The sequence below is a fragment of the Zootoca vivipara genome, chromosome 11, assembly GCF_963506605.1.
Source record: "Zootoca vivipara chromosome 11, rZooViv1.1, whole genome shotgun sequence".
NCBI lineage: Eukaryota > Metazoa > Chordata > Lepidosauria > Squamata > Lacertidae > Zootoca > Zootoca vivipara.
This window is the reverse complement of record NC_083286.1, coordinates 49,386,805-49,400,119: the sequence shown is the minus strand read 5'-3', so window position 1 is coordinate 49,400,119 and position 13,315 is coordinate 49,386,805. Positions and strand designations below refer to the sequence as shown.

Below are 13,315 nucleotides of genomic sequence, written 5' to 3'. Positions count from 1 at the left end.
GTCGCCGTGGCAGGGGGGCGTCTTCACCCGAAGATTAAGAGCAGAGGAATAGGAAACAGAGCTGGGATAGCCAGATTCCCAGATTGGTAGAAAAGCGACAGTTTGCTCAGACTTCTGCTCAGTTTGGCAGAAGGGAGCTGGGGCAGTCTTTCTGAGCTCTGCGTTTAACGTAAAGACTGTTGCCCTGGACCTCAGTTCTACCTTGTAACTGTGCCTGGCAGCCTTGCTGCAACTAAGGTCCAAAGAGGAGAGTAGAAAAGGATAGTCCAAGTGGAGAAATAGATTTTAGTTGCTGTGGTTCTTAGCTCACCCAAAGTGTCCCCTTTTAATACTCACGACCGATCCTTTCAGTCGAATCCCGTTGTCTCCAGCTTCCAACTGGTTCCTGAAGAAAAACAGCCTTGTCCCTTTAAACGTTGCTTCGTCCTGGGGGTCCCGCTTGGACTCTCAATTACTACCAAGTGCCTTGGGTCCTGAGGTTGGTTTACCCCCCTGCAAAAGAGGCAAGGGCGCGCTGGGCTCCCCTTCCTCAGTGAACCCGGAGCTCAAGGCAAAACTGGGTCCCTTCGTGGTCGCCAAACTGTTGTAAAAATTTGCAGAGATACACGGTCCTAGAATTAAGTGGATCCTTGACCCAGGAAGAGTCCAGGTATCCTGGCAGGCAGACGAAGTTTAAGCGTCTCCTGCCTACCAAATAACAGAGACTGAACCAGGACGTACGAAGCAAGGTACTTTATTAATTAAATAATAAAGCTATTGCAATAGCGGTCCGTTCCACACAAGCAAGTTGAAGTGAAGGGACCCCGAACAAAGGAAGCTTCACAAATTTATAGGTTTCATTTCCAATAGTACAGAATTGCATAAAAGGTGGGGAAATGGGTTCTGGGAGGGGGTAATCGCGAGAGGACAAAGGGGTTGATGGAATTCTTGATGTAAGATATCATGGTGATAGTCCAGGTAATGATTATGCATGTCTCCTTATTGTTTGACAGGAAGACTCTGCGGATGTGGGAAGATTGTTGATAACACCTGTTTATCAAATAAACTTGTTGTTCTCACTGAAAGTGTGTATTTGAGTCGTGCTCTTTTAGACTGGCTAGGTGGCAGTGTGGTATCAAGAAACAGTGGAAACAGTCCGTAAAATATGTTGTGCCACAGAGATGCCTAGTAACTTGCAACAAAGTTTATACAAATATTCAACGTTTGCAATAGAGAGAAAGGACTACACTTAAAGTTAAAGAAGAAGAAGATATTATACAGTAACTAATAATACACAGAGAGGATACAATTCTAACAGCGGTAAAACGTTCACAGTTCAGAGCGATGTTTGACAGCTTATAACATTTTATCAAGGACAACGAACTAAAAGCTTAGAAGGGTGCATAAGTGGAAACCTTTGCAAATAGTAGAGTCAAACAATTAATTCTTCAGGATGGCATGATTTTAAATAAGTACAATCGATAGAAAAGTTCAAGGCATCAGTGCAAGGTTATATTATTGCGGTTTTCGTAAATAGATACATTTCATACAGAGTAGAGAATAGGGACGGGCATCGGGTAACATGATAGAGGACACCATAACTTTAATAAGGGAACAACGGAATAGTTTTATTAGGGATAAATATATATAATTTAAAAGGTCCATGGTTCAGCTGAATCTGGATCATGAAAAGCACAAGGGAGGGCACCTCACACGGGGATTTGGGAGGGTGGAAGTTCCGAGAATGGGTGATCGTTATCGTGTTTGGCTATCTGGCTGGAGGTGCGATTATGCAAGTTTTCCATGTGGGGGTGAGACAGGATTTAGCGATGGCTTATGCAAAAGGGTGTGTGTGTTTTCCAAGAGGTCAGGAGGAACTGTCTGGGTCAGCAGGGGATTAATTTACCTCGATACGGCAGAATAGGCTTCTCTTGACTTTTGCACCATGAAAACGAGAAAATGGCTTCTCTCTGGCTAAACTGTCCCCTCTCTGTACATTGGTAGTCTCGTAATGCATGGGGGCAAATTCCTCTTACCCTGCCCCTTATAACAGATCTCAAGGAACAGCTCTCACACTGTGCACAGCTCTATGCAATCCAAAAAAATGATATCTGGTATATTCTGCAACATTATAAGGCATTTTAAGCATGCTTCTGGATCAAGTGATGTAAATAACTGGGGTGACAAAGTTGTCTGATTTGGTTCTAAAAATGACAAACTGTGACCCGCTTTTAAATACCTTGGTACACTAAAGCCCTGTCCAGGCATTTGCAATGGGTACACTTGGTACACTAAATTCAGGCATTATTAAAATGTGTAAGCTACCACAGAGGGGTGTGAGGACAAGTTCTTCAAATCAAAATGAGCAGGAAGTCTCAATGGATGTAAGAGACTGTAAACTCAAGTAAGGCAACATAAGTGGACACAGAGGGGGCAAAGCCAGTGTGTTCATCCCCACTGCCTCCCCCATGGGACCTTACATGTCTTAGTAATGCTTGTGAAGAAGAAGAAGAAGAAGAAGAAGAAGAAGAAGAAGAAGAAGAAGAAGAAGAAGAAGAGGAGGAGGAGGAGGAGGAGGAGGAGGAGGAGGAGGAGTCTGGATTTGATATCCCGCTTTATCACTACCTGAAGGAGTCTCAAAGCGGCTAACAATCTCTCCTCCCCCACAACAGACACCCTGTGAGGTGGGTGGGGCTGAGAGACTTCAAAGAAGTGTGACTAGCCCAAGGTCACCCAGCAGCGGCATGTGGAGGAGCGGAGACGCGAACCCGGTTCCCCAGATTAGGAGTCTACCACTCTTAACACCACACTGGCTCTCATGGCTTATATTATATCATCAAAGGCTTCGGTTTTCAAATTAGAGGTACATAACAATGAGTTGGCTATGAAAATGTATCCAAATGGTGGTTTACTCAGATGTGCAGTCTTCTTCTCAAGTGTAAAGCTCAGGAAAAGCCTGTTTCTTTCCCATTTGTAACCAATAAGGCTGTGCACATCACTGATTGGCTGGCACTTGTGACATCTCCAAACTACTTCCCCACCTCCCTTTGAGCAGTCTTTCTAACAATGGTTGCTTTTTCAATAAAGCAGGAAATATTGCCTTTTTAAAAAGAGAGGGGGAGAGAGGGGGGGGGCAGCTTGCCTTAAGCACCAGAGTTGGAGCGTCAGGGAGAACTAAGCATTGGATTTAGAGCAAGTGCACTTGTTATTTGTGGGGCTGAGCCAAGCCCACTCCCAGGGCCAGCCAGTTCATGAGGTGGGGTGAAGCAGCCACCTCAAGCGGCACCCCAGTGCTAGCTTCCGATGAGATCTCACGAAATCTCACAGAGTGCACAAAATATTGTGAGAGTTCTAGCAAGATTTAACCAGAACCCGCGATCACTGCCACTGCTGCACAACCTGGGTAAGGGTGGTGGAGCGGAGCAGCACATTTGCCTTTTGCCTCAGGCAGAGAAATGGGATGCACAACCCCTGCTCACGCCATAGCAGAAAAACCTACTGAGATAAGCCTAGATCACTCAATTGGTTAGAGCAGTGGTTCCCAACAGGTGGTCCGGGGACCCCCAGGGGTCCGCGAGCTATGCCAGAGGGGTCCTCAAGATCCTATTAGAATAAAAAATATATTAACTATATTTCGTATGAAAACAGATTTTTTGTTTTGGCCGCTTCCTGCATGAGCAGAGTCTAGCGCAAAACTAGAATTAGATAGAGGCAGTAGTTCTGCTGTATGCCGCAAGGACTACAAGAAACTTGGAGATGAGGCAATGAAAAAGATCCTTCCATTTGCAACCACATATCGGTGTGAGCAAGCATTTTCTTCCATGTGTTTCATGAAAAACAAATATAGGAATCGGCTCAACATGCGGTCGGATTTCAGAGTGAAAGTTTCAAGTTTGGAACCTAATATTTCAGAAACAATGGACTCAAAGGACAGATTTAACTCATCTCATTAAGAACTGAAAATTAAAACTAACTGTATACTGATGGAGTACTCTGTTGTAACTGTAAAAAACGTATAAATATAAAATATAAAAAGACTCTTAATTTGGCTCTCACTTTTTAATTTTAGGATTAGGAATTAATGGGGGTCCTTGTCACAATAGCGGCTCGATGAGGGGTCCTCGAGAAAATTTTGTTGGGAACCCCTGGTATAAGACAATGCTTTTTGCTAAAAAAAAAAAAATTAGGCAAAAATTGGGTGTCGTCTTATACACGGATAGTGAATCCAGAGGAGGGATGTGCAATTAATTGCAGTAGTAAGCAGGAGATTGGCAGCGGCGATTGGGCGGGTGACTGGTGGCTGCAGCAATTGGGCAGGCGATTGGCGGCTGTGGTGAGGTGGGCAAGCAATTGGCTGCGACGAGGTTTGCGATCGGCAGTGTCTGTGGCAAGTGATTGGCAGTGGCGGGCAGGTGGGTGAGTGAGTGATTGGCGGAAGTGACCTCCCCCACCACCCCAAAAAGCTAAACAACTTAATTTCTTAATTTTGGGTTTAAAAAAATTGGGGCCGTCTTATACATGGGGGCGTCTTCTACATGGAAAAATACGGTAATTGCTTTGGTATTATGCCTTTTGAATCTGTGCCTACATGCACACACAAATGAATTCTCAGGGAACTTCGGTGGAGTAACATTAATATAAAAAGTTAAGGTACACAAATAGCCTATGTGGGTGTTTTGTTGTGTCCCAGAAACTTGTCCAATGGCCAGTTCCCTCTGCATTTCAGTGACACCAGTGACCTTTGGCAAGTTTGAGAAATGGCACTTTGTCATGTTAGGCCTGTCATTAACATTGCTCTGAACTGGCGACATAGAGTGGGTATATGGTTGATGCTCTCCCAGCAATGCAAATATGTTATGATTCTGAAGCATGCTAGTTTCAGAAGTGCTATCCAATGACTTACTTAAAGCTAGCACCATTGGCTTTTAGGATCTGTGAACATGTGAAGTGCTCTTAAGCATTCAAAAGCATTTCTGTTTTTAGCTGCAGTTTTACGGTGGGCTTCATGTTTTAGACTGTATTTTTAGAGCTTATAGTTGCATCTTTTGATTTTAACAGAAAGGCAGAAATTTGTGAATTACATCTGTGCAGTGCACAAATGGAGATACTAAAAAGGCTGCATTTTTTGAGGCCTGATGAAAGCCATGTGGAAGCTGAAAGTTTGCTTCTGCCTCTTCAACAAGTTGGCAGTGTTTATTTTGTCCTTTGTTTCTTTGCCAGTGAGCCATATACTATAGTAAGGATGTTCCGAACAATGACCCAGGTTGCACATCACATTAAATCATAGTTTAAAATATGCTTCTGCATACCCCTCAAAGTTCCAGGGATGCTCCTCCCTTGGTTTGCCATGTCTTCCAAGATTATGCTCCCAAAGAAAGCACAATCAGTAGCAAATAATTGTTCTTGGTTTATCACACACAGTTTTGTTTCGGGAAATCAAACCACAAACCCATGTTCAGCTGACACAACAAGCCAGGCTTTTGTCAGTAGCACAGCAGGAGCGGGGACGGACAGAAACAGAGAACTTTTGAGCAGTGTGGACATTCGCATTAAAGCATAGTCTGTTTTTAAAAAAATTGTAAAGTTTAACTGAGCAGCTGTGGGAGGGAACAAAGAGATCTCAGTCACTGATTGTCTCACGTCTCACTAGTGTCTGCCTGCTCGCCAACAGCAGCCGGCAATCGGACACAGCAACAGCCTATCCAAAACAGCCCTTGACGCAGCAACCCACCCACCAAATCACCACTGATAAGCTCCTGATCCAACCAATCGCACAACCCCCCCCCTCTGCACAACCCGTGTATAAGACTACCCTAGATTTTAAACATTATTTTAGAGTTAAAAAACCTTGTCTTATACACGGAAAAATGTGGTGAATTTGGTTTCCTGTGACGACCGAACCTGGGACTGTAACTTGCCTCTTCATAAGAAGCCAGGATCATGAGCCAGCCTTAAACCATGGTTTTCTGCTGGCTTACAAATCCTGGCTTTATAGGGAGAAATAAACCATGAGTGGTGTAGGAGAGCTGAAAACAATGCCAATATGTTTCACATCTGGCAACCAATGCACCCCTTTGGTTTCAGATAGTGCATGGGTAGACGAGTCTTAAAAGCCTGGGATACAAATTTTCATGGCCCTCTGGTGGCTAAGAAATAATGTATTCAGCATTAATTCTGGAAGTGCAAACTTGATTCTGATCAAACTAAGCCTCCTGATGTATATTGTTCTCCAGGCACACACACCCGTGACATGCGCGAGTGACATCAGCATGCCGTGGGCATGCCAATATGACATGGGCATGCTGACATCACATGCATAAGCCCCGCTGTCACGGTGGCAAGGCAGCACACCTGGTGTAAAAAGAGGAGGAGATAAGAAATTACAGAAGAGGAGTAATTTCTAAGTTATGTTGTTGAGAGGAAAAATCTAAAATAAAAAGCATTCACCACTTAAAGTCTCTAGACCAGTAGCTTGTGTCTAAAATGAGGAGACTAAGGAATGTTACCTCCAAAACCAATGTTGGTACTTAGCTGGAGGAAAGCTGAACTATGGAGCTCCTTGCCACAAGGGCATTTCCAATGACTCTGGAGGTAACAGGAATTGGTCTCTTCATTATGTCATTAACTGCCTGCTGATTATGCCAAACTTCACCTTAATTCTGTGTTTGCTCTGCCCCTCCATCATCAATTTGTGATTGGCAGGCCTCAGTAATTTTCTGCCCCCTCTGGTGGGCGCTGAGAGTAAAATGTCTTGAAGCACCACCACCCCCGCTCTAGTTAAGATTTAAGAAATGCAACACTAGATTCACTTATTAGGATTACTTTTGGACCAGCTGCAGATGCTGTGCCTTTCATACAAAACACTGTCTGCATCCATAGAAACAATTTCAGGATTTAGTCAGCTACTGAAAAAGATTGTTATAGAAGTGCTCTCTTGAGTTCCAATTCTGATTGCAGGTCAGATATGTGAGTCAGTAGTTCTAAGGTGATATTAGCAGAGGCATGAGTGTGTGTTTTTTAATCTAAGTCTTGTGCTATACCTGACAAGTGGTCCAATTTCTTTCCAGCTGTCATGAGACCATGGTGGATGACTAGTGCTCTGAATCAGAGTGCCGATCACTCACAAACTACAAATTCAGATGCAGGAAAAGGTCACCATTCTACTTGCCACTAGTCAACATGGAACAGCAAGACCAAAACAAGGTAGGGAGGGGAATGGGTAAGGCAAAGGTATTTTAAACACCCACAGCAGGAAGCAGCACCTCGACTTTGGTACATTGCTTTCAAGGACTGGCTTTCTAGATGGCCCCAGAAACTGAACTCAATCACCTATGCATGCAACAATGGTGAACCAAGGTTCTATAGTCCAGATCAGCACCCTGGAAACCCCATGTAAGTCACAATGAGCCTGTTTAAATGAACAGCGGGCTAGATGTATAATAAATAACTAGTAAGGTAACTTTGAGATCAGTGCACATTTTAGGGTTAGGATAATTGCACAGCAACCTCCATTCTGAAGTTGTTCCTAACTCCAAAAGTATTTTGAATTCCACCTGCCCATTTGCTCCTCTACACAGGGTTGAGAAACTTTGGCTAGCAGTGAAGAGAAATATACTGCTTGAATAAGGCGCATGGAACAGATTCAGTATCAGATTTCTCTTCCCAGCTGTCTACAAGTCCCATTAGTGCTGCTCACTATTATCAAGACCTTCCCACACCTGCCCTCTCTCTATAATTAGGATGGCTTATGGTTTATCTGGGCCTTTTTCAAAACCAGATTTCCTTAACAGCAGTAGCTGTCAATCACATCGGCTTGAATGGTGAAGACTTTCAGGATCCGCATTCTGTTAAGACAAGTAGTACTGAAGTACATTAAAGTCACTGAACAAGTTTGTTTGCAAAAGGATAACAGTAATTTCCCTTACCATAAGTGCAGCATTTTCATGTGACACTTGGGTTCTCTCCGATAGGTCACTAATCCATTTGCTTTCCCAAGGGATTCCTTTTTCTCTTTCTTCACCATGAAATAAAGTGATGTGGTTTGAAGCATTCACTATATCCCGACTTCCTTGGTTTGAAATACTTTCTCCTTGTCGGTGAAGCAGTGCAGCAGGATCCAAACAACTTCTTTCCATTTGAAGTGTGTGAATTTCAGAGGTGTGCCGCTCTTTAGGATGTAACGAATTTAAAGTGTCTTTTGATGTCTTGATCCGATTGGCTTCAACTCTGGATTTACATTCAGCTGGTTTCTTTCTCACCTTTGCAAACTGTTGTGAGTTTTTCCGAGAGGAGTATTTGTCTGCAACTCGTTTGCTTGCTGTCTCCAAAGAACCGCTCAAGTCACAAGAGGAAGACTTCATCGCTGAAATCCCATTTTCTATACCTTGCGAACCGACAACAGAAACGTCCACAGCAGAGTGATTGCTGCTACTGTTTTCTTCCTCCATTCTAGGACAATCATTTTCAATTGCCATGAGAGTTGCAGACAGCTTGTACTTCTCTTTGTCTTTCATACTGGAAGTTTTACTTTGCTGTTGCCCAACAGTGAGAGTCATTTCTGCTTGCAAGGTTGATGAACTGTATGCAGTGAGGTCGCTCCTGACAGCTACTTCTTTGGATTTTGACTGATGACCACAGAAGCCAATGGTGGCTTCCATAGGCACAGTGTTATCTGACACTTGAAACAGGCGAGGCATTTCACTAAGGAAGTAAGCACACCCATCACAATCACTCCCCGGTATTAACTCATCTTCCTCATCATCGCTTTCCAACAGGAATTTCAGCTTGCTTTCCCAGTTCTTGTACGTCTCCTCTGTCATCACGTCAGAACATTCAAAGTACTCGATGGAATCATCATCAGAAGACTCATCAACTGTAATAAAGTTTCTTTCCAAGCAGAGCTCAATGTTATTGCTGGCATTTTTAGAGGAATCCCCTAAAAAGGAGATCTGATCTCCTAGAGGGACACTTGTTTTGTTCCCAGACAGTGTGCTGTTTTTCAGAGGTTCACTAAAGCTACCCTCTTCATGTGTCTTGGCATATTCAGTTGTCTGACAAGCAGCTAAGACTTCAGCATTAAGGCAGCAGCTGTCTGTGTGATCAGTGATTTGACTTGCTGGTTGGAAATCCACATCATCTAGCTCGCCTTCAGTAGAGTCCCTAGATGCTTTAGTGCTCTCATAAATAAAGAAATCAGGCATATGATTGGACATGCCCCTAATGCTGTGATAATAGTCCTTTAGATTGGATGCATTTTTAACTTTCATTTCGTCTCCTGAACTATGATTTTCCAATGGAGGACAACTTTCACATTCCACTGTATGGAAAAACGTTTCTCCCATTTGCTCTGTAGATGAATCGCTAAATTCTGGTGCTGGAGGTTCTGGTGAACCTAAATAGAAGCAGCATTCATGGAGCGAATGCTGTTTTTCTGCTAAAGCTTCTTTATTTTCCATATCATCATCTGAAAACTTCTGCTGACATACTGTAACTTCATTTCCTCTGCATGTTTCAATATTCTCTTCAGGACTACAAAGTACATTTTGATATGCTTCAGATAGGTCATCAGAAGTAACTTTAAGAAAAGCTGAAGACTGAGCGGTTCCAAAACAGTTCTTAGCCACAATTTTGTAAACTCCAGCTTGTTGCTCTGTGCACCTGTGAATTTTAAAACACAAATATTAAATTTTAATATACAATGTCGGTATTAAATGCTTAAACTTTATTTATTTATTTTTAAAAAAGATGAAATATCCTCAATGAAGAGGTATTCTTGATCTCAAAATGACAAAATGTTGGTCATTTAACAGAAAAAAACCCCACACTATAATGTTCAAGATAACTGGGGTCAAAGAGTGATGTAGTGTGAGGTAGCCACAGGGCGGTTGCCTTGGGTGCAAAATTGTTAGGGGCACAAAATTTCAACACCCAGGGCTGCCTTTTGTGAGGGAGATGGGGCAGTGATGGATTTCCCACTCTCCTAGTGGCCCATCCTGATTGCTTTGTTTGTTATTATGTTATGGTGTGTGTGTGTGTGTGTGTGTGTGTGTGTTTGTTTATATATTGCAAACTGCCCTGTGATCCTCGGATGAAGGGTTGTATATAAATGTACAGGTAATAAATAATAATAACAATAATCTCTATTTGAGGTGCTTTACATGATATCCTAAGCCAAACCTTGACTTAGCAAGACTGCATGAACATGCATGCTCTACCGCAGTAGGCGTACATTTTCAGCCTTTGATTCATTTCTGAATATAGTCGAGAAATCAAGAAATGCTGAGGAAACAAATTACCTAAAGAGATGTAAAACCTGAGTCAGGTTATCCTCCAGTATTTCACAGCTAGAAATGTTCTTCTGTTGACTGATATTTTGCCCGTTCTTATACCAAGTTACCTCTGGTTTGGGGCTGCCTTGAAACACATGGAGGAGAAAACTGTTATTTCACAGTTCACACTGATAAGCAAATGTTTCTGAACGTAAGGAGCTTATGGACTAAATAAGCAGGAGCAACATCTTACATTTGAGCAACTGCATGACGAGAAAACTTTGGGGACGAATCTGTTGCTTGGTATGAGTTATGGACAGACAAGCATTGACCTAAAAAGTCTAACATATTATTATTATTATTATTATCATCATCATCATCATCACTACCCCAACCATCTGTCTGAGTTTACCCAGCCACCAAAGTATTATCATATACAGTTGTCATATGTTCTTTTTCAGGGGTAAAATTTCTGCCAGGGTAGATTTTTTAAATTTGCCAAAATGTCTCTGGCTATACTTTCTGGGTGAGACATAGACATAACTGGTGGTTGAAGACTTGCTTTCCTCTTCTCTTCTCCTGCCTACCCCCCAACAATATCTCACAGCTTCTATAGCCTACATATACAGTAGTAGGGGGTATTTAAAATGAGAGTCATCATAGCATCCTTTCTTTTGCTCTTCAAAATATAGCAACCCTAACATTAAAAAATAACAAGTATTGCCACCTGTGGCTTTTACATTTTTATGTAGAACCATGTCACCATTGTGTCATCTGCTGGATCTGAACTATGGTTTTAGGCTCCATACAGATATTGGAAACATAAGAGGTTTATTAAACTGGATTACGTACAATTTTGCAGTTAAGCTCTAAATACAGGCCTGCAACAGGGTTTCTTCAAGTGACAAGAGGGAGAAAAGATTCTAGAGCAGGCACCCCCAAACTTTGGTCCTCCAGATGTCTTGGACTACAATTCCCATCATCCCTGACCACTGGTCCTCTTTTAGCTAGGGATCATGGGAGTTGTAGGCCAAAACATCTGGAGGGCCGCAGTTGGGGGATGCCTGTTTTAGAGGTTGGGTTGTACTTAAGAGACCAGTGCACTGCTAATTTACTGTGCCTCAAGAAACACAATTACAACTCTATGTAAAAAGCTCTCCAGCTTGTTTGAATTTGATTACTGAGCCATTTCCCAAGGCCATTTTGATACAATGAATTTGTGATTCTTCTGAAAAGTGGCCCTTTCTTTTAATAATATACAACTCTTCTGAATTACAATTTCAACTAATACATGTATTTCAGTATCAGTCAGGGGTGCTTACCAGATATCTTGCAGGAGAACATGGTATCTCCATTTTCTGGCACCGACACAGATGACAAAGTTGATAAAAAATAAGGAGCACTCTTATTAACAGATGATTCTGAGCCTGACATCATACTTCGCCCCACTGATCTGAAAGAAAAATAAAAGCCTAAGAAGCACTATGTCTCTCTTTTAAGTGCTAGCTACTGCAATGAAGCGTTTTATCTTCTGTGGCAGGACATGAAATAAAGTGAAAGTGGCAAGCAATTTAGGGCAAAAATCTTGTTTGGCTTCAACTGCCTGAGCTGCTAGGAGCAATGACTCACTGCTCAGTGACTGATATTCTTTTAGTCTCCATTTTTCAGTTGGGACAAATGATAACACAAAAACTTAGATTACAGGTGGTTTGTTGCACAGACTATCCCCTTTATCATTTAGCATAGGCTTCCTCAAACTTGGCCCTCCATACGGTATGTTTTTGGCCTACAACTCCCATGATCCCTAGCTAGCAGGACCAGTGGTCAGGGATGATGGGAATTGTAGTTACAAAACATCTGGAGGGCCGAGGTTGAGGAAGCCTGATCTAGCAGATCTAACGAAAATTCATTTGGTTCCCCCATTTCTCTGGAATGTAATGGTAAGCATTCATAACACCCAACATTCCACAGTCATGTACACCTCTATACTTGCAAAACAGGAGTGTCAAGCCTAATGAGCACAGCACTAATCTGTGTCAGGTCTTGCCCTCATGAAGCAGTTGCCAAGATTAAAGGCTCCCCACAGTCACCTATGTCTGCTCCTCTCCAGGGGTTTTTTCCTCCAAGCAATCAGAGACTGCACCTGCATGTCTGACTTTGCTTCTCCCACTTCATGCCTCTCCTAGTTCTGGGAGACTAGGCGGGAGGGGAGCTTGTCACGGCACACCTGTGCCTCTTCACAAGCCTCATTCATTTCTGCTTTGGGGAGAAGCATTCCTTCAGATAACCATGCAAGGCTTTGTACTTCCAAGATTAACAACTTGAATTCAGAGCCAGTGCAGATTATAAGAAGCAAGTGTTATATGGTCCCCTAGGAACAGACCCATCAAGACTCTGGTAGGTGCAATTAACATGGATATTTAGTAGTCAACAATTTAGTAGTCCAGTGGCCCCAAGATGACAGCTCTAACATACGGCTGGACTGAACACACAGTTTAAATACCGGTAGATCACAGAATCACAGAATTGGAAGGGACCACGAGGGCCATCTAGTCCAACCCTTTTGCACAGCATGTGACTTGAACCCACAATCTTGAGTGAAGAGTTGCATGCTCTACCATCTGAGCTATCCTCAGGTTTTTGAGATAGATAGATAGATCTCTATCTAAATAATTTTCACCCCACTTTTCAGCTGAAAAGACTGATAGAGCAACTTACAATACTAAACCATTTTGTATAAAGAAACCTTGATTTAAGTGTTGCAGAAAGTGCCTGGGGAATAGAGAAAAATCTCAGCAATAGTAAACAAGTATCTCCTATTTGTGTTCAGGCGCTGATTAGTCCATTTTATGGTAGAGACCTATAATAAGACTTATTATGCAAATTAACAGCAAGACTGACAGGGACAAACCCCTATTATTTTTAACCAAGCGATAACTCTCCTAATAAATTAACGTTTGCTTCAGGGTAATTTTCCTAGACAAGAATGAACAAACAGGTAAATTAAGTGTATATGTGTAATTATTCTACTTTGCATGGAGATGTTTTTATACTTGATTGCCAAAGAC

The 13,315-nt window shown here is 42.4% G+C and overlaps 1 protein-coding gene across 3 annotated transcripts in view; it reads right to left on the bottom strand.

Annotated features, from left to right (window-relative positions):
* Positions 1–13,315, bottom strand: part of ALPK2 (alpha kinase 2) — an 82,026-nt gene that overhangs the window by 58,950 nt on the left and 9,761 nt on the right. For 2 of the 3 annotated variants that reach the window (XM_035100545.2, XM_035100543.2), the window contains exons 2-4: positions 11,570–11,700; positions 10,275–10,392; positions 7,905–9,636 (exon numbers count right to left, since the gene is read on the bottom strand). In XM_035100545.2, the coding sequence (XP_034956436.2) occupies positions 7,905–9,636; positions 10,275–10,392; positions 11,570–11,700 (1,981 nt within the window). The remainder of the gene's footprint in view (positions 1–7,904; positions 9,637–10,274; positions 10,393–11,569; positions 11,701–13,315) is intronic. The other variant, XM_035100546.2, reaches the window with a different exon arrangement.